Below are 26,068 nucleotides of genomic sequence, written 5' to 3' on the forward strand. Positions count from 1 at the left end.
ACCAAGCTCCAAAAACTATACGAGACTGTTGTGACATTGAGAGTGGGAGATTTACTAGGCCTTAGTTATCCTCAAAGGATTATCCTCATTGAATTTGAATGTAAGTCTGCTTCTGCTCTGTGTAACTACTTGCACCTGTTGCTGCATTAATGTATATTTGTGACTATATATATATATATATATATATATATATATATATATATATATATATATATATATATATATATATATATATATATATATATATATATATATATATATATATATATATATATATATATATATATATATATATATATATATATATATATATATATATATATATATATATATATATATATATATATATATATATATATATATATATATATATATATATATATATATATATATATATATATTTACATAACTATATAAGCAATACGTATATATGTAAATGTATATACACACACTGAAATGTCTGCCAAAGCAGTACAACCGCCATAAAAAAGCTAAACAGAGCAGTAACTTTAATAATATCCTAGGATGTTGAAACTACAAAAAAATAATGAACCTGGTGACAGACCACCATGAACTGTATAAATATAAATGGGCCAAACATGCAAATGAATTGGGCTTCCTTTCCACCTGCTTGCTTCTCCGCCAGAAAGAAAGCGAGAGAGGACAGATGGAAGTCATGAATTGCCTTCAGTGAGGCACTCCAGCCATTCAACACTATCAGGAAATCCCTTTCTAGAGGGCTGGAGCCCGGCTGTTTTCATATTGTTTCTATTAACTGAAAGGGCCCAACAATGGGGTAATCATCTTGGAGACAAGTCTACACAACCCTTGCAGTCTCAATTGGCCTTTAACTTTAGAAACTTAATTAATCGCACTGAAATAGCGCCCAGCACTTTTGTATTTGTCAACTCGGAAACTCTTGTCCATGTGGAATCACGCACGGCTCATAGGCGCTCGATCCTGAACGATACCTTTTCCGAAACCCCGTTGTCCAAGCTCCGAGTCATTCAGAGAGAGGCCCCTTCTGTCCCACCACGAGCCTGCCGGCCCCAGTGAGCTCCTCACAAAAAGTCCACAATGGTATTCAAACAATAAGCCAAGGGACAAAGAGCACATTTACACAAGTGAGCTTTCTTTGAAAGCAAAAAGGCAATGTTTGGAAGATTTCCAAAGTTCCCTCTTCCCCCTCAAAAAATGGGAGCCCATTTTGCCCCTTCCTCACGACACCCCGCCTAGTTCATAAAAAAAGTTCACCATTCCGATGCTGGAGACGTGGGAGACAAATATACTGCACCCGTCAATCCGCAAGCACCCCCAATTTAGCCAAGCCCTTCTTTTTCAGGACAAAAGCCCTTTAGAGGCCGAGTGTATGTGAGGGCTCTGGTGGATACCATAGTGGCTTAAAGACCGTGGAGGCCCCCAAAAGACACTTCTTTTACTCCCAATCTCCTTCCATTTCTCTGTGCTTCTCCGTCCTCGCCGTTCTCATCTCAAAAGTTCAACAGCGGCGAGAAAGTGGGTGGAGGCAGGGCAGTAGGGGTGTGCGCAGGGTGCTCCCGTGTCAACATTGTGGTATTTTCCCAAAGATGCATATCGCCACTATACAAATATGAGATGTATTTATAGGAGTACACAGAAAGCTGCATGAGAGGAAAGTGTTTGGCCCAGCTTTTTGGACACGACCCCCACGGCTCCATGGATGGTCTTCATGGCGGGTGAAATTGTTATTCTTTGGATGTGCGTTGGCTGGGAAACACACAAGTTCTCAAGCAACCACAAAGTTCCCTCCCCTTTCGGCATGGCTGCCACGCAGAGGAGCCCATTGAAGGAAAAGGTCCGTCACCATACATCTTGACCAGAGCCAATACCCCAAGGCCTCTTTGTCAGCGTGTCCTGTACATCTGAGGGTGACCACCAGGCATGTTCGCAAAAAACAGGGTACCACTTTTCCCAGCCGTGTTATAACTCACCAAAACCAGACACGTCTCGAGGCAAAACAACATCTTTTAATCTCGAGATGAGTCAAGGTATTACGTTTGCAAGAGGATGCGCAAAAAACTAAATAGCAACCGGCACTTCACCAAGTATGTAGCTAAAAACCTGTGAGCACTTGCCCATCCTTCCAGGAAGGAGGTTGGTCAAACCTGACAGACAGGTAGTGTGTCATGATACTCCTGGCTTAAACAGTGAGTTGTTTGTTAAAAAGAAATTGGAATTTTTCTTGTGTGAAAGGTTTCTCCTACAAAAGAGACTATATAATTAGTTTATGTAATTTCTTGATAATAAGACACACCTACAAAATTTGACACGAAAGGTTATGTTCATATACTACAATGTGCTAGATTGGTGACCACATTGCATTATGGGATGAACTCCAAGACCTTTGTAGAACAAATGAGTCCTACCTGAAAGCAATTTTTTCCTCATTTTTTCACCGCAAACTCCTGATCTTAATGTTAGGCCTCAGAGTATTTTATAACATAAACATCCTAATCCTGCAGCCTTTGAAATGTAAAGTTGCATTTTTACAAATAGTTCATTTACATTGCATGCATTCATTTTCCATACCGCGGGAGGTGCTGGAATCTATCCAAATCGGGAGACAGGCGGAGGACAGGCAGCCAATCGCAATGAAATGGGCAACCACAATCACGAGGCCACCGAGGGGGAATCGTTATGGACTAAAACAAAAACATTTTATTTCAGATGGTATTTTTTATATAGAATGTTGAATTTGTTTTAACTTATACTGGCAGGACTGCCATTAAATATGTAAGGCGGAAATGAGATGAGACGTAAACAGGCGTGCACAGAGTTAATCATCTTAGAGTCTTAATCCATTAAGAAGATACACATTCCACACCATCTCTTATTTACATTTTTTTTTTTTGCAGGAACCTGCCGGCTGTCACTTGGTGTGCTTCAGTTCAAAACTTTCTTGTCATACCTGTCACTTTAAATATACTGGAGACATTTCGCTTTGGATCATGATACTCAAGGTAAGCAGTATTAATACACTGTGTATATTTGTAAAAATACACTCATCTAACTGTATTATTATTTTTGTGGGGGGAAAAAAATAGACCAGTAGCAACGTTGCACCTTTAACGTCATATTTATTGTTATTTAGTTACTCAATAAAACATATACAGATATATACAATATGCAGGAAAACAGACGACTGCACTTTACTTATCTTTTAAAAAGTAAACAAAAAATCAATTCATAAATTGCTGTCACAGTCCTCCATCTATTGTTTCAGAAATTCAAATTCAACAGAAGCTTTATTTAAAGATTACAAGATTGCCCAACACACAGCAATTTTTTTTAAATCTTATTATACATGTGCAATACCAATAGCCATTTTTTAAATTCCCTTATTAAAACAACGCAAATGTTGCCACTTCAGTTCCCATTGGCTGAATTGTATACAAGGTTGCGCTCATGAATATGAGAGAAGAGAAGTTTCTTACAACATAAATGAACAGCAGCAATGGTACAGGTAAAAAAAAAGTTGCTTGGACACAGAGGCAAATATAATTGTATTTGCACAAAAACAAAGAAAAATAACAAACATACATTCATGCTTATTCATCCGTCTTCTGTTATGCTTCTGTATTCCTTCCACTTCAAAAGAAGTAGTGTGCTCATTTTAAATGGAAAAAAAATGATTAAAAGACAACAAAACCAGATGATAGTTTTTGGGGCAACAATTGCTTACAATGGATTCATATATATTTACATTAGAGCACAATGTGTAAGTGAGGTGAGCAGAAAGGCCATATTTAATAATAGCATTTAAAGAAAAACAAAAAAACAACAACATCAGCTTGCCAAATACATTGCGCATGTCAACACTGCTACACAATTACAGCCAGTGGCAACTGAGTATATTTGCTTTTGCCATCTCATAATCATCGTTTGACAAGTTTATACTTTTCTTCAAAAAACAAAACAAAAAGCAAAGAAAAAAAATATACATGTTGATTTGAGGTCTTCCAGCTTGGGCATTGGCGAGTCGAGCCCCCGCCTTATTGTCCAGCAGTGGCTGAGTGAGTGACTGCATGTGTTTGACAATAACATGATATTAGTATGTGTTTGTGTCTGTCTGTGTGTGTGTGTGTGTGCATTTGCATTTTGTGAATGTTATTCTTGCCCTGAACAGGCAAGAGGTGCCTGCACTTTCCATATTTTTTTTTCATCATTCCTTGTCATTTGTCACTGATCTACTCAGTTTGTCCTCGGATTTTGCAGTCGGACTGCTTTTCGTTCAAGTCAGTGCTGCCACAAATGTCCCAAAGCGGTTGGATATATCAGAGTGGAGGGAGCGCCAAGAGGAGACGGGCCCTCCCCTGGCCTTACTGTCCCCCAGCTCATCTGTGCAGTGGACGGACAGGCACTGAAGGTGGTTCCCCCCTCCTCCACCACCACCACCGCCGCCTCCACCACCACCTCCACCGCTTCCACTGCTCCCGCCTCCTCCTCCACTGACCCCGGGAGCCACAACTCCAGCCTTACTCTGGGCCATCTCAGATTCTGCAAACAGACACAGAAATGAAAGGGTTAATTACCAGTGTACAAAACATCTAGCAACAAGCAGATACAATTTGAATTAAACCAGTGTCATTTACACATCCCACTCTAATTCTGCACTGTGGTGTTCATGTACACTTTAACTGGTAAAATGTTTTTTACCGAGCACTCCTGCAATCCTCCCGCAAAACTGTAGCGCACCTGGATTTTCTCCCACGTGCAAATCTACACTGACCCCTGATCAGGAGGTTAAAGGGCACTGACAAAACTGTCCTTTAACCCAGCTTGACCCAATTTATTGGTATAATGACTGCGTCGGCATATCGACCTCATGTCACACAGACGTGGCGGCTCATATTAAACGGCTGCTCCCAGCTTCCCGAAAAATCTATACACAGGTTGATTATACATCATATTAAAAAATCTGCAGTGCCAGAGAGTTAATGCTGACACCTGAGGTGCGCACTGCACATATGGAGAAAAATCACTTGGAGTCCTGTAATGAAAAACTTAGTCAAGGAGAAGATTGACGAGGACAGGAAGTGCTTTGAAAACTATATATCATCTGCCAATATGTTGTGGACTGCGGGACGGAGAAAGAAAAGCTTGGAGAGATACATTGCAATTTTTGGCATAAGGAATGGGGAGGACTATGTGCTTTGGATTATTCCCTATTAGCCAAAAGCACAGAAGAAATGCATGCGGACGTTAAGTCTGATTACTCTCCCATGTTTTTTGCGTAAACATACATGCGAAGGCACTGACTTATGCTTTGGGACCATGTGGGTGGTTGAAAGAGATCAGTGTTGTGCACAAAGACAACACTCCAAGGCGGAGGGACGAGTGGATCGAGGAGCTGAGAAGACCGCCCTGACAAGCTGAGTTACATGTGTCACAGCGGCTGAGATAGACGACACACGCTGCAACATGTTCCCATGTCTCAAAGGCTGAAGTCAGCTCACCCAGCGCAGTTTTGAAGAGTAGTGTATGAAATGGCTTCGTTTGGAATGTAGGATATTTAGACATAATGGTTGTTCAAAGTACAGGGTGTTCCAAAATGTTTGACCCGATTTTGTCGGACCAATAATTTTGACAGTTTTTGTTGGAATGACCTCAAATTTTCACAGCTTGTGTAGAAATGTTTCAAGTTTTTTTGTGTAAGGTTTGGTATTTCCATCTCTTAAGAAATGCCATTCACTTAAAAAAAAAAAGGCATTTCGCGTGTCAGAGTATGCTGAGGCGCCGAAGACAAATTTCGCAAAGAAGGCACCAACCACAAAACAAATTAGGGCTTGGCACCAAAAAATGTCAAGAAAAGGGCTTGAATGTGGATTTCCACACTAACACTTTTCCGAGGACTATGGAGGAGTACTAATTTGTATCGTAGTTGGTGCCTTCTTTGCAAAATTTGTGAAGCATTATGCACTGGGTGGCCCAGCGGATAAGCGATTGACTGGCCATTAATTCAGGGTGTCTCCCCGCCTCTGGCCTGAAGTCAGCTGGGATAGGCTCCAGCACCCCCCGAGACCCTAGTGAGGATAAAGCAGTTCAGAAAATGAGATGAAGCACACTGACTGAGTCCGAGCATGCTCTAACATGCAAAATGCCTTTTCTTTTGAAGTGAAGGGCATTTCTTAACCCGAATAGATAGAAATGCCAAACGTCAAACACAAAAACCTGACACGTTTCTACGCAAGCTGTGAAAATTTGAGGTCATCCCAACGACAATTGTCAAAATTATTGGCCTACGAAACAGGGTCAAACATTTTAGAACACCCCGTATATTACGATCGCAATGTGACTCAAACACATTAAACTGAAAAGGATGCTGCACACAAAACGGAGGGCACACCCATGTTTAACTTTTTATTACAAAATGTTGACTTAAAGGTCAAAACACGTGAAGCTTATGTCCATTTCTGTTCTTACAAGGTGGTAATGACATTGCATTGAGGAATTTTACTTCTATGACCAGATGGGTGTAAAAAAAAAAAACAACTCTCAAAGGATAGACCTACTATCATTTCAAGTCTTGATGGAAGAAAATAACCCAAGTGTACCAATCTGTACAGTACAGTATTCATGGTGGGCAGGGGCTTTTGTTTACTATTGTCATCCCCCACATCCTTCCCAAATCCTAGCCTGGCCATGCAGCAAGGATAACCAAGGGAGGCAGACATACAAGCTTGCCCTCCAGCCTGTCTGGACTGTGACCACTGGAATGGAAAAATGGAGGATTTGGTAAAAGGTCAGGCAGCCAAGCCTCCCGTTGTTCCGTTTGACTCTGCAAGGATTTTGCAAAATTTGCTCTCCCAAGGTAGTAAGAGAGGGCGAAATAGGATTTAGAGTGTCGTCATAGGGGTTCCTGATGACACCTAACATTTGCCAGAGGGTCCAGTTATAGACCTCAGCATGGTCCCCACCGCCCGGCGCATTTTGCCTCCCTCCCTCTCTCCCTCCCGCACCCCTTCGTCTCAGCGCCCCGCAGCAGCCGCCGCCAGCTCATGCTAGCTGGGCACAGCGGGGTCCACACCGGCCTGAATAGGCAGCCAAGCGTTCCCCTGGCTCACTGCTGACACACAGCAAACTGACAAGACGTTCGGCCAAAGACACACAACACGCCAACCGCTGCCGTGCCTGCATCTGCCTTCAGCCATTGCTCCACTTTTACACGCATATATCTAAATGCATGTGCGTAGACGCAACCGATCAAAGCAAGACCCAAGAATAGAATTGCTCACCTTATAAACAGGATGACTACAATAAATTCTCATTCTACATCCTCTGATTATGACGTAAAGGGAAAAATATCTTTTTTTTTTTAAATCCTAGCAAGCAAGCATCACAGCATATAAAATTGATTTCCAAATGGAGTGAATGGGGAAAAAAATATATGACTTGCTTGAATGGCGAAAAAAATGGCGTGACATTTATTGGTGGAAGAAAATAACAGCGCACTTCAGTGTACTTGTTCAAAACTGGAAACGAAGGTGTGAAATTTTATATCACACAAGTCCAAATCACCGTGACATTTTACACATAAGGATATCTTACATCCCATTGAAATCAATTTTGTTATGCTTTCCGGCAAACTAATACAGATTTCATTTTCATAGTAACATCTATAGTATATTAAAAGCTTTGTAGCGGAGAATTTTAAGCCTGAAGCGACATGGACACCTACTAAATGCCTTTTAAATACGCAATCAAGATTACCCCAGCAAGGTGCTAAATAAATACCAAATTCAATGATTCATTTGTATCGCTTTCACTTCATGTGTGACACTGTTATTTTGTGGCTAATGAGAGTGCCTTTTCCCTCTCTCTCTCTCACTCCCTCTCTCTCTCTTTCTCTCACAAATACACACACAAACTATAGATGAAATTGTGCATGACATCAGTGTGGCTGGGACCCACCGACCTGACGTAGCTTTTCATGTCAAGACACAATCAGCGAAGGACAAGAGAGATAATAATTCCACCATTATTTTTGTCCCGAATGTTTGCTTAAAATCCAAAATAACCGCTGCAGTCTTTGAAGTTCATATTTTAAGTAATTCTATGTCATGATTTTTTAGCTTTGAAATAACAAAATACTGGCAGGAGGAGACAAACTGTGCGCAAGAGAGTTGAATATTACAAGACTCCTATTTTTTGGGCGCTAGTTCCTCACGGCCGTCAAGTTGATTTCCCAGGCTCCAGAATCTCAAGCGACATGGCTCTGCCCTTTCTATCCCAAGCTCTACTTCCATGACGACACTTCACCTTTAACCTCTTGCTCTCGGGAGCGCGACCCTATCTTCTCTGGACGCCACGAGCTCCAATCAGATTGCTTCGCTTGCTGACAAAAACACCCAAAGGCCTCCACTCCTATGACACTGTGTGACATCAGGTCAGATTCCTTTAGCATAACAACTAGAACCACGGATGGCCTGGTGTGAGAATTCTGTCTTTGTCAGCACAAAGAATCCGTCATCATCTATAGAAGACGGAAAAAAAAAATCAAGACTCCAAAAAAGTCTGAAGAAATGTGCCATTCTATTGAAATGTCCTTACTTTAAACTCCTACTTTACACATCAAGCCAACCCTAACCCAAAAGCAAGAGCAAAATGTACCAGATGAACCCCACAAAATGTACCTCAAGTTTTGGGGCTATCAAGGGAAGGCATGTGAGGCTCTTTTGCAACCCCTAAAACTCTACCCGACTCCTAAACTTTGACCTCTGCCTCAGAAAAGGGAGGATCGGCTGCAAAGACTTGGAAAAAAGTTGGTGTGTGTGAACGGGGTAGGGTGGAGGGGCACATTTCTCCAATAAGGGGAGAGAGGTTATTTTGGTTTAAATTTCCTTTCTGTTCTCTGGCCTCCGACATTAAGAGGGAAAAAAAGAAACGAAAAAGGAGAAGCTTGTACAGGCAGGCATTGCCCTCAGCGTTTGTTACATTCCCTCATGCACAAATACACAAACGCACACAAATGCACACAGACACACACATCCACACGCTCATCTCTGAGGTCGGCCACAAGAAGCGCTTAGAAAGGCAGACACAAAGCAGAACATGGGAAGTGATTTAGTGGGCCCTTCATAACTCACAAGCATGTCTATGACCTGTCCAGTGTGTCATCCAAGCCGGTGACATATTGATCTACTCCCCCTGTCTTTATTTTGTCTCAGAACATTGCAAAAACTCACTTTTTAATTAAAAAAAACAACTGCTATTTTGAAACAGGACTAATTATCTAAAAAAAATTATGTAATGCAATGTTTACAAAACAATGTCACGAGTAATTTAGTTCTATAGTGTCCTTTTGTTCAAAATAATATACATTAAACTTGTATCTCACTTTCACTCACTCCTTATCTGCAGCTATCGCTACCACTCGTTTGGCATTGTCTAAATAAGCTTCCACTTTTTTTTTCTCCAAGGAGAAAAACCTCAGGTGTCATAAATCATTTGTCAATCCCTCAATACAAATTAAAGACGCCTGACAACAAGCGGCATGGCAAATAACATAACCACTGCTGACAGTGTGACAACACTGACACCTCAAGAGACCCGAGAACACATACTATACACACCTTCTTACAAGCAAAGACGTATAAAACCAACACCTTTCAGTCTTTCAGTGGTTCTTTGTAGAAAACTGATTCTTTTTTTTTTACTGGCACATTCGTACATATAGCAGTCAACAAGTCACACATTTAGATGAGTGTCACAAACGTCAGCAATCATCGATGTTTAACTTTTCGGTTTTTGCATGAATGCATCTCTTGACATTTTTGTTTTTATCCACAACTATTTTTTTTAAACTTAAATGTGTTTTTTTGTAATATGACAAGGGCTCATAATTATGGATGAAAGATTAAAGTTTTCAAAACACTAAATGTAGTTAAAGCGCCATACCTTAATTCACGCATTACCATTTAAATCACATCCAAACTTTATTGTTTCATCAAATTAGAATAGTGTTAACACATTCCACCAGGTCAAAGAAGACAGGCGGTCGAGGGTCCGTGGGTCAACGGGGTGGCGTTGCAAGTCTGACACAGTCTAAATAAATCAAACTTTATGTCTGCAGCTGACACATCTACACTATCAAGTTGCATTGTCTACAAACTCGTAATCACCCACACACACGACCATGCAGAAACAAACACACACACACACACACACACACTCCATTAAAATTGCTAGAATTGTAAAATAAGATTTCTTTTTTCACAACGGGAATCCTATTGCTTAAATTCAAAGCAGACAAACCACTAATCCTATTCCTATTGAACCTGTCAAAAACTTCCAAATTGCGGGAGTTGCCTGTGGATGAATTATGTCTTTTAAACAATATTAACAAAGCTAATTGCTGTCATTATCATAGCGATTATCACTACTTCTGGATAGGGAAGCGTATGTGAGCCTTTGTTTAAAAAAAAAAATAGTCTTGTTAAAAAAGTCAATATGAAAGACTGTGTAATGACAGGTAAAGCACATAGCACTGCCCCAAGCTGTTTTTTCCCCACATGCAAGCAAGTGCCAATCACTTTTATTATTATTTTTTTTCTGGTTTCAAAACAGGAAATATAAATTACTGGCCCAGTTTGTTGATGTGTTGTTATACCGAAATGTCAGACTCAGAAAGTCTCATAGGATTGTTCTCGATGCTGATATATCAATACAACTTTCTTCTTGTGTGTGGATTAAAGCAGATACTGCTGGTATTATAACATGCAAGTTTTTTTCTCTGTCAAATCTGTCAAAGTCAGAGCGACAACGATTTGATCATAAGCTCAGCTCTTTAAAGACTCTGAGTGAAGAGCAGAGCTATTCAATAAGGTCAGCTGTGAAGTATTTACATTTTTTGAACTGAAAAAAAATTGCATGGTGAAACAAGAGAGAAGGGAAAAACAAAAATAGATCATTTATTTGCACCGTCCCATGTTTGCTTGCTTGTTATCAAAACTAACCACATTACAAAAAAAGAGATAACGAATGAAAGTCAAGTTAATATCTTTAAAGGAAGAGGAAAATATAAGCTAAAATGATTGTAAAATTATAAGGGTAAACACAAAAAGCAACGTCCTTAAAAAGTTTCAAACAGTAAGTAAGAAGCTCTCCCACACATTTTTTTAAAAAGTAAAACACTTTAAACATATATAATATGCAATAAATATATTATTTTAACTAATGTCCAGTATTAGTTTATAATTGTGATCTGTGCTCCCAATTATCGTTAACTAAAAATTTGCAGTGAGCTGTTTTCTAAGTCAATTATAGACCAAACCTGGTCGCTTTGACTGTAATTTAAATTAAACTACTCCTAAACATAATTCATAAATTAATGCAATTTGCATATTCAAAGTGTTGATTCCCTACATCGTATTTTAATTTCACTAAATGATGTTGTAGAGAGAACAATTAAAAATATTTGCAAGCATTCACACACTAATAAATATATATTATTTAACCTAAAATATAACAATCCCATAAAAATAAAAAAACAATCCTCGGATGAAAATAGAAAATAATCCATTTTAAAGAATGTTCTGGCCAAGTTTCATCCTGTCAGTTGTTAATACTTGTACACGAGATGAGCAACTTTAAACCCGACAAACTGGTTGAGGTGGATAGTTTTTTTTGTAGTGACAAAAAGCCAGTGAGATGTTGCCTCTGAAGGAATTGCAATGTGCGCACAGACTTATCTTAAATTATTATGTTAGATTGCTCCCTCCAATGTAAACCTCGGCTTCAGATTCAATCTCCAACTGGCCCATCCCCTCCCAAAAGTACCTTGACCATTTTTTCCATCTTTGCTGTCTGAAGCACTCAAATGAAAAACTGTCAGGGGCTGTGATTTGTGCTAACTAGCTATCGATCGTTCCCGAGCTGTATGCCTCTTGTCCATGCAGGGGAGGGTAGCGGGAGGAAGCAAGGTGGAGAGGCAGGCAAAAAGGCTATTCTTTTCCGACTGATTTGTGTGTGTGTGAATGCAACAGGGTGAAGAAGCCTGCTTTAAAAAAAATAGTGCTGGGTCTCTCTGTTAAGAGCCAAAGCCATTTAATAAACGAAAAATCCAATCTACTGTATTTAACATATACAATATTAGTATACCCTCTTCCTTAGAACGGTTGTTTTCACTGAGGTTTGCATAAATTAACAGAGCTTGTGCACCTCTCAAGACCACATCAATAAATCAGGGGAATTAAAAGGCTAGAGTCGCTATTCATTAAGTTGAGTGGAAGACATCTAGTTGCATGCAAAACAAATAACACAAAGGGCTTGTATTAAAATTGAAGCTAATATTATTATCCAGTTGATTTGAAGTGATATTAGAGCTGTGGTTACAAGATATTGCGTTACCAGCCGCCACCCAATCCCACGTAAACATTGTACTATCTACTCATAACCCAGACACAGCTCACTACGCGCCCCCACCTCTTCTCTGCCTGCAGTGAACAGAACAAAGAGGCGTCGGAGACACGGCGGATCGTGGCTAATACAATTATATGCATAAATACAAATTTCCATTATTATCATTAGTATTAAAATTAATAATATTGTATTTTTTTTCCCCATGTGATTGCATAGTTATTTATTGCTGCCTAACATTTAGATTGCTTTATTTGGGTGGGGAGAGCAATAACAATAATAAAATGCCAATGTATAATTGTAATGAAATGACATCAGTAGAAACAATTTTAGCACATTTCTGCAGCATATAAAATACTGAAATGAATTCATTTAATTGCATGAATTATATTCAATTATTATTAGTCAATTGTACACACGCATTTAAATATGTTATAATGTCATCAAGGGCTAAAAGAAAGTAGAGAAGATATAATAAACTACAGCTTGACGGTGTAATTAAAGAATTTTATTTTGCCATTAAGAGCTAAAATTAATAATTTTCAAAATATTGTTACCATTGTGACTACATTTTAATGTTTACATGTATTTTAATTTCTACTTTTACGCAAATAGATGCAAAGCTATTAAAATCCACAATATAATACAATCTCTTATTATGGTAAGATTATGTATTGTGTTATTAAATATGTGAGTTATTGTTTTCTTTTACAGCCTAATACCAAACTCCTAAATCATTTATAATTTCTTTCTTAGGGGAAATATATTTAACCATATATAACTAATTGAAACATTATTATTGAAAAGCCTGTCTATCCAATTCAGTACCAATTTCATTTGAGCAGATCTGTATTATCCCATGGTAATAACATAAACAAACACATAACAAGGCAAGGGAAACCCCTCTGTGGAGACGCATATCCTCTAAAAGCTATTAATCTTCTCATTGCAGTTGTTCACCCAGAAAACTGAGATAAAGAACCACGGGAAATGTTTACTTTTCTTGAGGTGTTAGTTTCAAGTGCCACTACAATGAGGAAACCAAAATTTTATAAAAATACACCAGAGGGAGAGAAAGGGGGGCTTTTTTTGTAGACAGCGCTGAAATGTTATGATCATTTTGGGCAATTATTTGATACTTCAAGAGGACACACAAATGTGTTTTTCTCAGATGGAGTAAAATTTCTTAAATTGCTTCGAGAAGAAAAAAACTGCAGCGGTTTTAAGACTAAGAAAATATGCATTTTGTCATTTTCAGATGATAGAAATTCTTCATGAAAACACTGTCAAGAACTCAGAAACATTATGAAATGTGGAATGCAAGACAAAAGTAAGTTTTTCTTACCTTCTTTGTTATTGGTTTGGCTCTTGTTTTTTTCCCAGAGTCCTATGGACTTGTCATCTTCAGAGCCATCCATCATGGCCTTGTCACTGGGCACATACCAGGTGGCGTGCTGCTCTGCCATAAGTGTGTCAAGGTCAATAGTGCCCATTGAACCCTTCGCAGTATCAGGGCTGCAGCTTGCCAGCTCGTTCTCGCCGTTCTGAGAGGGACAATCGCCATTGTTTTTGCCATTTTTCATGGCCAAAGGCTGGTCTTCGGAGATGCTGAACTGCTGCCTTTGCAGCTGGATCTGGGCCTGTAGAATCTCCAGAGGGTGGATTTCGTCCTGGCCGGAGGTGCTGGATGGGGTGCGTACCTGCTCCATACCTGGAGTACCAGGATGGCTCACCCCACTGCCGCCCGTTGCTCCGCCGGAACTCAGTCCATAGTTGTCCGGTGTCGAGGTAGTATGATTGTTAATGCCTACGCTTAGGGGCTTCTGCCCATTTATCGGCATTTTCGGTGATCCATTGATCATCGGGCTGCGGTTACACTTATTGGCTGAGGAGCCTCCCGCATCTGAGCTGGAGGACACCTCGTCCTCATTGCCAAAGTGGACGCCGACATCATCGGGAAAGTCCACCCGGGGCGAACTGCTGTCAGACTTGGCCACACTTTGAATGCCACTGTCCAAAGAAGACATCAGGTCAGCCTGGTCCCCCAACATCAGGTCGCCTCCTTTGCCCCAAGAGGGTGATTGCAGGTGCTTCTCGTGGGGTGTGCCACCCCCACCCCTCTCCCCAACACCAGCTGACGGGGTTTGCTGGCCTGGACTGACAACAGGGTTTCCATTTTCAGAGGAAAAAAAAATTCCAGGGCTCACATGTCCACTGTCTCTTTTTCTCCTCCCTCTCCCTCTCCCACTCCCTGTTGTTGCCTTCCCCTCACTGCACGGGGTAGCGTCCATGTTGTAATTTGGGGAGAGGGCACTGGCTTCCCCCTGCACCGTCTGGTTTTGACTTGCAGGCTTAGAGTTGCTATTCCCAGTGCCAGGCAGCTGGTTGTTCTGAGAAGTGCTGCCCTGAAAATATTCAGGCCCCGGCCCCGCACTGCCAGTCCCGTTAGATGTGCTGCTATTAATGTCCTGCTCTGTCTGACTCAGTTTTCGCTTGCCCTCGTTTTGGTTTTTCTTATTGAACGTTACGTTGAGGTTGGGAGCCCCAAGGCTTGCGATCATGTTCTGGCACGCCGTCGAAAGGGCCGCCAGGCAACTCTGGCCAAACACACTGTCTTTAGCGCTGCTTTTGTTAAAATTCCCAAGAGACAGGGCACCAAGCTTGCTAACAGAGGACCGCTGGCCCGAGGGGAACTCAGACGGAGGAGGGTAGCTCCCCGGTGAAGTGTTCACCCCCTGGGGTACATTGTGAGGTGGCCCCTGACGGTTTGGCCCTCCATAGGGAAATGGTGGTTGTGCTCCCATCGGAGGTGCGGGGAATTCAGGGGGTCGCCTCTCTGGTGGCGCATTTGGATGTCCTGCACCTCCTCCTGCTCCTGGAGACTGCATTTGTGAGAGGTTGCCCATGTTGCCGCTGAACTGCGAGTGCAAGCCTGGAGAATGGAGAGCCTGGACATGTCCGTCTCCGGGTATTCTTATGGCTTCCTGCATGCCCATACCTGGCCTGAACATCATTCCGGGCCCGTTCTGCTGGAGACCCATGTCATGGGCCCCCGAGTCAGTGCCTGCTCCTCCCATGCGCCGTGACATCATCTCCCCGGGAGGGTGCGAGCCTTGAAACCAGGAATTCTCCTGGTTTACGTGTGGATTTTGTCCATCGACATTGACCATTCGACTTCCGTTTTCCCTGTCAAAGTTGGGCTGGGGCATGCCTGCCACTGGGCCTCCATGACCCAGTGGACCTGGAGGCACATCGCCGTGGTGGCCGAGCTGCTGCAGAATGGGCTGCCTCATTCTCTGCTGCTGGTTGCGAGAGGCCATCTGCTTTATCATCATAGCTGCATTCTGTCGCTGCTGTAACGACTGCTGCTCGGGCCCCGTGTGCTGAAGTGGACCCGGTGGGAAAGCTTCATTCACAGGGGGGGTGAACTCACCAGGCAGCCCTGGGTAGGAAGAAGGAGAAAGGTGATTTTCCATGCCGCCACACCAGCCTTCACCTCCATGTGCGTTGGGAAAGTCAAATCTAGGCCTTTTGGCCATGTTTACGTAAGGAGCGTCAAAGTGTTGTAGTCTCTGATTTGGAGGCTGTTGAGAGGGAAGGGGCGCTGGCTGTTGCATATTAAACATGGGGTCCCCATAGGGATGCAGACCTCTATTTTCCAGTCTGTGAATGGGATATTCAAACTGATTGTGTTGGCCACTCATCATGACCCCTCCATCCAAAATGTTGGGGTTACTGGATCCAGACTCGGCCTGAGGGGGTCGGGGGAGACCAGGGGGGCACGAGTTCTGTCTAGCTATCAAGCCGGCCTGTTGTTGCGGTTGCATGAGGGGATGTCTCGCATTGACACCCGGGTCCATCGCCACCGGCACCTTGCGGCCATTTCCAAATCTCTCAAAAAACATTCCATGTTGAGGCTGTTGGGGCTGTGGAGGTTGGTGTCCCTTGGATATGCCCTGCATGCCCGGCGTCCGAGGCATGCCAGGGGTTCCTTGAAAGGTTCCACTGGGAACTGGCCTTCCTGGGCCAAAATGGGGTAACTGAGATTCGGAATCAGAGGGAGAAAACACAGGTACATCGAAATGTCCAGATGGGGGTTCACTGGGGAAGTTATAATCTATTCCCTCCACTGCTCCCTGGTTGGGCATCCGTCTATTCTCCAGGCTATGAGAATCAGACGAGGATGAAGAGGACGAAGGCAGACCGTGAAAAGAAGCTGCCCTGTTCGGTGACTGGTCTAGGGGGAGGCAGGGGGCAGGAACTGCGTGGTTGCCACTGGGAGGGCCGTGATGTTGGAAGTCAGGCATGTTACCAGGCCGCTGTTGCTGCTGTGGGAAGCCATCCCCTGCCTGTCCCTCAGCGAGAGGATCAAATCCCTCTCCGAAGCCCTGCTGTGGTCCCATGGCATTGTTATTGTAGCCCATTAGCCTGGCACCATGCAGACATGATGACCCTGGCTCTGGGCCTCCAAAATTCCCACTGAAGTGAGGGTGATGTTGGTGGGGGTGAGGTTGATGGCCATGAGGATGTCCTTGGTGAGGTTGCTGGTTGTTAAAAAATCCATGTATGGGTCCTTGCTGCTGCTGCTGCTGCTGAAGTCCGCCGCTTGCGTGCATGTCAGAGTGACCCCGGGAGTGAAAACCTCCATACTGTTCTCCGTTCATGTTCATGTTGAGTCCGAGCATCTGTGGGTCACTCATAGGACCCATGCTGGGCTCCACAGCTCCCGGTGGACCTCCAGTGTGAAAACTGGGACTTTTATAATGGGAGCCCATGTTCAGTCTCGGTTGGTTTTTCTGTCTGTCGGACTGGCCGGGGTTTCTGCTATTAATCTGAGAACCAAACTTTTCCACCCCAAACATACTACTCTACTATTAATCCCACATGATAGTAAAATTGCCAGTTATTGGGCAGACTGTTACGCAGTTTGCTCTAAAAAGCAAATCAAACTATACAATTAGCTTTCAAAGTCTGAACAAATATAGAAAGTTCCTTTTTTTCCACCTATTATTTTAAACTTCTTTAACAAACTGCATCTAAATCTGCAAAATATACATCCCCCTTTATTTATTTATTTTGCTTTCACTATAGTGACCTTTAAGCAAGCAATGATATTTAAAATAATCTTATTTACCTTGCTGCCGGGCTGCCTAAAGATACACTAAAGTTGCGTGTGCGCATTTCTACGGGGTAGTAATGACACAAAGACATGTCTCTAACATACTGAGGGGAGCGTACACGAGAAATAAAACGACTAAATTTGACAAATCAGAAATTCCGCCCTGTTAATAATGAACCCAAACACGTGTTAAAATGCCCACTTCTTGCTTTCTAAATCGAGTCCCATAATGACATTTGAAAAAGTCCAACCGAGAATGCGTTGTTCAAATGATCTTTGCCGATGAAAAAAAGAAGAAAAGTATTGTCCATAAAATATTAATAATTGCGGAGTAGTCGCAAAAAAAGTCGTCCGGTTGGATGTAAAGTCCACCATGAAGTGATCTCCTGCCAAAATACCGGCGCGACGCGTTCCCGGTTCCGTTGCTGGTCCCGGGGTGGCGATGCGCGCACTAGCCGCACTCCACAAGCACGGAGCGGCGTGACAGCATCCTCCAGGTCGCTGTTGAAGGTTGGTCCTGCGACTAAGCGTTGCACCTTTTGGCCGTCCGAAACGAGTGCGACCCTCTGAAACGCACTTGCGTGCTGAAGTGTGCGCACACTGAGAGCACGTTGACTGGAACGCACACACTCGCTTTAGCCGCTTTTGGCTGTGTGCGAGATCAGCGCGTCCGCAGCAGCCAGCAACAAGTTTTGCATTTCCAGCATCACTTCCACGGATGAAGCGTCAGCCAATCAGATGGCTGGGCGACAGCGTGGAAGGGGCGGGACAATCACTTTTAAGGTGATCTTCCACAGCGAATGACATTTGTAAACCTTCACGTGTAAAGCAGTCTTAGCAATGACTTTTGCTATTTGTTTTTGTTGGAGCTTATTAAATTTGATATTTTAAAAGATGTATAAAACTGTTAAAAGTGGGGGTCAATTGGGAGAAATTGGAGGGGTAAGTGGTTGATACACTTCTTCAGAAATCAAGATTGCATCTATTTCTTTAAAGCTTTAAATACAACAATATTATTTAGTCATAGTTTTCCTTTTCTCTGTAATTTTAGATACTATTTTCAGTCTTGTTATTTGGAGAAAACCCCTAATGCCCCATTATAAAAATGTTGCAATGTTATTTGTTTTTCATCGCATGAGGATTACAATGCGATTAAGCCTCATTATCAGGATAGCCCAGAAATAATAATAAAAAACATAGGTTTAAACGAGGCATTAAAATATAGTATAGCCCATCCCCACGAGACCAATCAAAACAACACTTGCCATTGACCCGAAAGAGAACAAATCATCTCAAAAGATGTCTTTCTGTCTGTCTGAGTGTTTTATAAATTCAATGTATCCCTCAAACAAGTATTAGGAAATGTACATAAGTATGTAAAATAAAGCGCTCATAAGCAAGAATGGGCGTCTAGATAGGTCATTATTTATTATTATGATCCGATTTGTTTTAATTGTTGGCTTTCAGTGCGACTGCTTGCTTGTTTTTTTTAACTCCATAGTCTTGTTAGGGATGTCGTAAAAATATGTTTTGAGGAAAGAGTCGACTTTAAAACAACTTTTTTTTTCAGAATGAACGAATGACAGACATGACAAAAATATTTTCCCATTTTTTCCACAAACGATTTGTCAGACTGATCCAGGATTATTTTGGGTTTATTTTTGCAGTTTGCTCCAGACTATGTGAAACTAATGCAACTTCAGCTTTCAGACAAAAAAAGTATGCTTTCACTATCCAACGTCCGTAGTGAATTTTACTAAATAAAACCCCATTATTTAAGTTGGTCATTTACACTATTGTGGACATTGACATTTGGGATTTATTAGTGCCAAACTGCTTTGTTTCCGTTTGGAGTAAAGTGATTTTACGAAACAGACACAGTGCCACCTAGTGGCTGTTTTTAGAATGCATGTGTTATACTCTGTACATCTGCAGAAGCGCAGGCGCCAGTAAATGGCAATCAACTACGTACGTATATATGTATAGAGGATATTAATCAGTAAAGGGTCTAGGTATGAGTGTGAATGTTTTTGTCTCCTTGTGCCCTGCAATTGCCTGGCCACCAGGATAAAGTGGTTCAGAAAATGCATGAATGAATGAACTCTACTAAAATTTATTTATTCAAAGAATGGTGCTATAGCTACTGTAGCATCCCTCTCTGAGTTAAAAGATGCATTAGAGTTTCATTGTAATATACACATACTGTTTTCATAGCACCAAGATCACAACAATCACAACGTTGAGTTGGGAGGACAAACTACCCCATTGAGCAAGGTAAGCAAACCATCATTTTTTCCACATTCAATATGGCGGGAATATTTGGGCGTGGTTACGTCTGTTGATGACGCGGCTTCCGTAAACTCTGCACATGCGCAGTGTTCATTCGAACAGCGTTTTCAATGCAGGCGGACGGCTAGCACGACGAGGTAAGGCGATTTACTGCCCTAAGTGCATTTTTATCACGCTACCGAGAGATTTTTTAGTAATAATTTGAGCCCAAAACGTCAACAAATCTGTTCGTTTAATGCTAGGTTGAACACACCGTCGACAGTTTAAGTCTGGGCTTATTTTCCCCTATGTGGGCCGCATCTGACTGCTAGTTATCTTAGCATTAGCATCGCGACGATGCTTTGGTTTAAAAAGTATGTTTTCTCTCCATTATTGAATCCTGTAGTCGTGTGCCTTTTTAATATAATCAAACAGAGCCGAAACATTAACGCATGGTTTGCTGAGTACAGTAAAAAAAAACATGTTTTCAAAAATCGTTAAACCAACTTTCTCCAAGCTGTTAATGTCACTGTTTAATCGCCTTGTCTGGAAAAGAGAAAATAGCACAGAACACTGAAACTTATTTTCAATATTTATCTTGATTGTTTATTAAATGTCTTGTAATATTTCTCTTTCCTGTAATAATGGTTTGACAACTCCCAAATAGCTTTGTTGAATCAAGTTTTCTCTGTTTAGCATCAAGATCTGGAGTGTATCTTGTACACTCCTGTACACTCAACTTTGAGTTTACAGGAGAGGAGACTGGGCCAAATTAAGGTAAAACAATTGCCAGCAACAAAAAATGAAATCACCTACTGTATTTTGCCGTTTAATATACCCGTGTATATTAAATGATTTTTCCTTTTTTGAACATTTCGTCTGTGTGCCGTTTAATATACTCCTGCCATTTAATGTACTTGATTATATTAAACAGCAAAATACAGTAAGCCTTTCTGTTGAACCTCAAGTCTCTCTCGATATATATGATAACTTTTGCTTTTATTTATTTATTTTCTCTTTTTAGGATCACCACACAGCTCTTCATCTGTGGCCAGAACACGCTGAGGTTTAAAAAAAAAAAACTTTTTTTTTTTTAATCTCCAGTCTATATATGATAACTTTTGCACACATCAGGCCTGCATCTATACTGTCTCCATACGGTTAGGGCGGGGGTGTCAAACTTACGGCCCGCGGGCCGGATCCGGCCCGTTTGGTGGTTTGGTACGGCCCGAGGAAGAAAGCTGCATTGTATAAAAAAATATGAATTTTCTTTAAAATTTGTAGTTCGTGGATTATCCGCTAAGGGGCGCAGTGTTTTAGTACGTGCAGACAACATGAATTGACATTTATTTATTTTCTTATGTTATTCTCTTGTTCATAATATATTGTTCATAATGTAAAAGGACATTTCTTTTAATAAACATTTTGATAATTTAATCATTCTTTGCACTAATTATTAATATTAGTGACTAATACAAAGGAAAAAAGTGGGCTTATTGTTAGTTCTATGTAATTTTGCAATGAGTTTACTGGTCTGGCCCGCTTGATCTCAAATTAAGCTGAATTCGGCCCGCAGACCAAAGGGAGTTTGACACCCCTGGGTTAGGGTGTCTCCAAGTGATCTTCGTCGCAGGTTGTCTACGTGAAGATGTGGCGCCTCTAAATTGTGCACTTAAGAGACAGCAGGTAGGTTGATGTATTTGTTTATTGTAGGATATCCAAGTATTCAGCCTAATTAAATAATGATGTTGTGCATCCTAAAAAAAAAAGATGAACGAGGGACGAGTGATACATACTGAGCTATCTTGACATGAAATCTTGTCGATAACATTTTGAAACGCCGATTTAAACAACAGGTGAATTTCACAAAGCATAATGGCGGTCCGTGAGAACCGAACAAGCGCCACCTAACTTGATAGCCTGATTAAATGAGACCAACTTTGATGGTCCATTCATTCTCTGAACCGCTTTGTCTCCACAAGGGTCGCTGAGGGTGCCTGAGCCTATACCAGCTGACTTCGGGACACCCTGAACCGGTGGCGGAGGAGGAGACGGACAACTATTCACCTTCACATCTAGTGTGCAACCAGCTTGCAGCCTTTGAAATGGGGGAGAAAACAGGAGTACCTGGAAAAAAAAAACATGCAGGCCTGGGAAGAACTCCACACTGGTGGAATGACCTGGATTCGAACCTTCCATGTAAAGTAAGGCTTTTTTAATTTTTTTAAAATTACCATGTCTAGTATGGCTTTTTTTCTTCTTCAAATGACCATGTATGGTAAGGCTTTAAAAAAAGGCTTCATATTGGCTCGGTATGTGATGTCTCCCCTTGTTGCAGCGATCATAGTGCGTGTGCATAGACACATCCCCTTACAAAAAAGTTATTAGAATTAAAAAAAAATAAAAATCTTATAAATAAAAGTCATGGTCACATAATAGAACAAGACATACTCTGCTGTCAACTTTAATTTTTATTTTTTCAGATTAGTGACAAAGTAAAAACTGGATGACTTGTGGGATGGACAGTCTTCCAAAGCAGGTTTCCCAAAGCGTGGAGAACGAGGACACCTGAAGACAAAAAAGTAAGTTTAAAAGAGACATTATTGTTGCTGTGCAGAAAATAGTAAGGCTTTTTCTCTGAAAAAAACGACATAGTATAGTAAGGCTTTTTCTCTGAAAAAAACGACATAGTATAGTAAGGCTTTTTCTCTGAAAAAAAACGACATAGTATAGTAAGGCTTTTTCTCTGAAAAAAACGACATAGTATAGTAAGGCTTTTTCTCTGAAAAAACGACATAGTATAGTAAGGCTTTTTCTCTGAAAAAACGACTTAGTATAGTAAGGCTTTTTCTCTGAAAAAAACGACATAGTATAGTAAGGCTTTTTCTCTGAAAAAAACGACATAGTATAGTAAGGCAGTTTCTCTGAAAAAACGACATAGTATAGTAAGGCTTTTTCTCTGAAAAAAAACGACATAGTATAGTAAGGCTTTTTCTCTGAAAAAAACGACATAGTATATAGTAAGGCTTTTTCTCTGAAATAAACGACATAGTATAGTAAGGCTTTTTCTCAGAAAAAACGACAGTATAGTAAGGCTTTTTCTCTGAAAAAACGACATAGTATAGTAAGGCAGTTTCTCTGAAAAAACGACATAGTATAGTAAGGCTTTTTCTCTGAAAAAAAACGACATAGTATAGTAAGGCTTTTTCTCTGAAAAAAACGACATAGTATATAGTAAGGCTTTTTCTCTGAAATAAACGACATAGTATAGTAAGGCTTTTTCTCAGAAAAAACGACAGTATAGTAAGGCTTTTTCTCAGAAAAAACGACAGTATAGTAAGGCTTTTTCTCTGAAAAAACGACATAGTATAGTAAGGGTTTTTCTCTGAAAAAACGACATAGTATAGTAAGGCTTTTTCTCTGAAAAAACGACATAGTATAGTAAGGCTTTTTCTCTGAAAAAACGACTTAGTATAGTAAGGCTTTTTCTCTGAAAAAACGACATAGTATAGTAAGGCTTTTTCTCTGAAATAAACGACATAGTATAGTAAGGCTTTTTCTCTGAAAAAAATGACATAGTATAGTAAGGCTTTTTCTCTGAAATAAACGACATAGTATAGTAAGGCTTTTTCTCAGAAAAAACGACAGTATAGTAAGGCTTTTTCTCTGAAAAAACGACATAGTATAGTAAGGCTTTTTCTCTGAAAAAACGACATAGTATAGTAAGGCTTTTTCTCTGAAAAAACGACTTAGTATAGTAAGGCTTTTTCTCTGAAAAAACGACTTAGTATAGTAAGGCTTTTTCTCTGAAAAAACGACATAGTATAGTAAGGCTTTTTCTCTGAAATAAACGACATAGTATAGTAAGGCTTTTTCTCTGAAAAAAATGACATAGTATAGTAAGGCTTTTTCTCAGAAAAAACGACATAGTATAGTAAGGCTTTTTCTCTGAAAAAAACGACATAGTATAGTAAGGCTTTTTCTCTGAAAAAAATGACATAGTATAGTAAGGCTTTTTCTCTGAAAAAAAAAACGACATAGTATAGTAAGGCTTTTTCTCTGAAAAGTAGTAAAGTAAGGCTTATTTTATTTTTTAAAACGACCATGTATAGTATGGCTTATTTTTCTTCTTCAAATGACCATGTATGGTAAGGCTTTAAAAAAAAGTCTTCATATTGGCTCGGTACGTGATGTCTCCCCTTGTTGCAGCGATCATAGTGCGTGTGCATAGACACATCCCCTTACAAAAAAGTTATTAGAATTAAAAAAAAAAAAAAAAATCTTATAAATAAAAGTCATGGTCACATAATAGAACAAGACATACTCTGCTGTCAACTTTAATTTTTATTTTTTCAGATTAGTGACAAAGTAAAAACTGGATGACTTGTGGGATGGACAGTCTTCCAAAGCAGGTTTCCCAAAGCGTGGAGAACGAGGACACCTGAAGACAAAAAAGTAAGTTTAAAAGAGACATTATTGTTGCTGTGCAGAAAATATTTGTTTTCTTTTGTTTTTCCTTAGACTCACCTGCGGATGAAAAGAGACAAAACAACAAATACTACTGGCTAATCTTGTGGAGTGGTGGCCCAGTGGATAAGTCATCAGTTTCCCACTTCTGTGGTCATGGGTTCAAATCCCAGTGCTTCCAAAGATTTTCCAAATATTATTCAGGTAAATGAATGAGATAAAATTATAAGTATTACTACCATCTCTTACAGGGTGATGGCCCAGTGGCTAAATCATCAGTCTGCCACCGCTGTGGTCCTGGGTTCAAATCCCAGTGCCTGCAAAGATTTTACAAATATTATTCAGTTAAAAGAATAAGTTCTAATGGCTAAGTGTCTAACTGAGTAAGTATTCAGTGGTGGATGAAGCATTTTGTCAAAAAATGACTAAGTGTTTCACCCCATTTCCAAGGATAAAACGTTTCAACACCTATGTATAAGTGGGGCACGAGTTGGTGTAGTGGGTTGCACACTCGCCTTTGCACGGAGAGAACGTGAGTTCGCTTCCCGGTGTCGGCGGTTCACTGACCAAGCAAGCGGTCGAGGGTCGGCCGAAGGCCGACCCGAGAACGCCTTTCGCACATACAGGTCCATCAAGTGTCTTCCGAACTGCCGAAGGCAGTTCGGAATATAACCTTTTGCTGAAAAGTATGACTAAGTGTTTAATTTAAAATAAAAAAGTTTTTCCTTTTTTTTTTCTTCTTGTTCCATTTTCCAGACCACATGGTGTCCTGATCAGCCAAAGGACGACAGCGGGAATCGAACCTGGGTCTCCCAGACGGGAGTCCTGTGAACTAACCTCTGCGCCAACCAAGTGACTACACTTTCCTTAGTAATCATTTGAGTGTCTTTCCAAGAAGTACACAGAAACAACTAAGTGAAAATGTGTGCCGACAGCGGGAATCGAACCTAGGTCTCCCAGACGGGAATCCTGTGAACTAACCTCTGCACCAACCAAGTGAATACACTTTTCTTTGTAATCATTTGAGTGTCTTTCCAAGAAGTACACAGAAACAATTAAGTGAAAATGTGTGCCGACAGAAGGAATCGAACCCAGGTCTCCCAGACAGGGGTCCAGTGAACTAACCTCTGCGCCAACCAAATGACTACACTTTCCTTAGTAGTCATTTGAGTGTCTTAACAAGAAGTACACAGAAACAACTAAGTGAAAATGTGTGCCGACAACAGGAATCGAACCCAGGTCTCCCAGAGGAGAGTCCTGTGAACTAACCTCTGCACCAACCAAGTGACTACACTTTCCTTTGTCATCTTTATATCAATATAACCTTTTACTAAAAAATATGACTAAGTGTTTAATATAAATTAAAAAGATTTTTTTTCTTCTTGTTCCATTTCCAGACTACATGGTGTAGTGATCAGCCAAACGACGACAGCGAGAATCGAACCCAGGTCTCCCAGAGGAGAGTCCTGTGAACTAACCTCTGCACCAACCAAGTGACTACACTTTCCTTTGTCATCTTTATATCAATATAACCTTTTACTAAAAAATATGACTAAGTGTTTAATATAAATTAAAAAGATTTTTTTTCTTCTTGTTCCATTTCCAGACTACATGGTGTAGTGATCAGCCAAACGACGACAGCGAGAATCGAACCCAGGTCCCGCAGACGAGAATCCTGTGAACTAACCTCTGCGCCAACCAAGTGACTCAACTTTTCTTTGTAATCATTTGAGTGTCTTTCCAAGAAGTACACAGAAACAACTAAGTGAAAATATGTGCCGACAGCGGGAATCTAACCCAAGTCTCCCAGACGGGAGT

At 40.8% G+C, this 26,068-nt stretch overlaps 1 protein-coding gene and 2 long non-coding RNA genes across 4 annotated transcripts in view; 2 read left to right on the forward strand and 1 right to left on the reverse strand.

Annotated features, from left to right (window-relative positions):
* Window positions 1–19,776, forward strand: part of LOC144195818 (uncharacterized) — a 57,993-nt gene extending 38,217 nt beyond the window's left edge. The window contains exons 6-8 of the long non-coding RNA XR_013326164.1: window positions 2,895–2,999; window positions 13,655–13,726; window positions 19,730–19,776. This is a non-coding gene — a long non-coding RNA (uncharacterized LOC144195818). The remainder of the gene's footprint in view (window positions 1–2,894; window positions 3,000–13,654; window positions 13,727–19,729) is intronic.
* LOC144195817 (transcriptional activator MN1-like) lies at window positions 3,093–18,192 on the reverse strand. The gene is made up of 2 exons (XM_077715664.1): window positions 13,742–18,192; window positions 3,093–4,536 (listed from the first exon to the last, which is right to left on the reverse strand). The coding sequence occupies exons 1-2, from the start codon at window positions 17,256–17,258 to the stop codon at window positions 4,271–4,273; spliced, it is 3,783 nt and encodes a 1,260-aa protein (XP_077571790.1). The 5' UTR covers window positions 17,259–18,192; the 3' UTR covers window positions 3,093–4,270.
* A 1,307-nt stretch (window positions 19,777–21,083) lies between the features above and the next one.
* Window positions 21,084–25,742, forward strand: LOC144194949 (uncharacterized). Of its 2 annotated transcripts, none has more exons than XR_013326014.1 (7): window positions 21,084–21,469; window positions 21,766–21,987; window positions 22,267–22,365; window positions 24,140–24,454; window positions 25,007–25,246; window positions 25,330–25,534; window positions 25,648–25,742. It is a non-coding gene; the product is annotated as an uncharacterized LOC144194949 (long non-coding RNA). The 2 variants fall into 2 exon arrangements; XR_013326013.1 differs by having other exon boundaries at window positions 25,333–25,534.
* Window positions 25,743–26,068: the final 326 nt, after the last annotated feature.

Source organism: Stigmatopora nigra, chromosome 4 (genome assembly GCF_051989575.1).
Source record: "Stigmatopora nigra isolate UIUO_SnigA chromosome 4, RoL_Snig_1.1, whole genome shotgun sequence".
Lineage (NCBI taxonomy): Eukaryota > Metazoa > Chordata > Actinopteri > Syngnathiformes > Syngnathidae > Stigmatopora > Stigmatopora nigra.

What these genes read in the sequence shown, in the direction of transcription:
- LOC144195817 (XM_077715664.1), bottom strand. Translation starts at nt 17,258, where the DNA reads ATGTTTGGGGTGGAAAAGTTTGGTTCTCAGATTAATAGCAGAAACCCC. An exon ending in CCAAACCAATAACAAAGAAG is followed by an intron (nt 4,537 to 13,741) that starts GTAAGAAAAACT and finishes GTCTGTTTGCAG; the next exon opens with AATCTGAGATGGCCCAGAGT.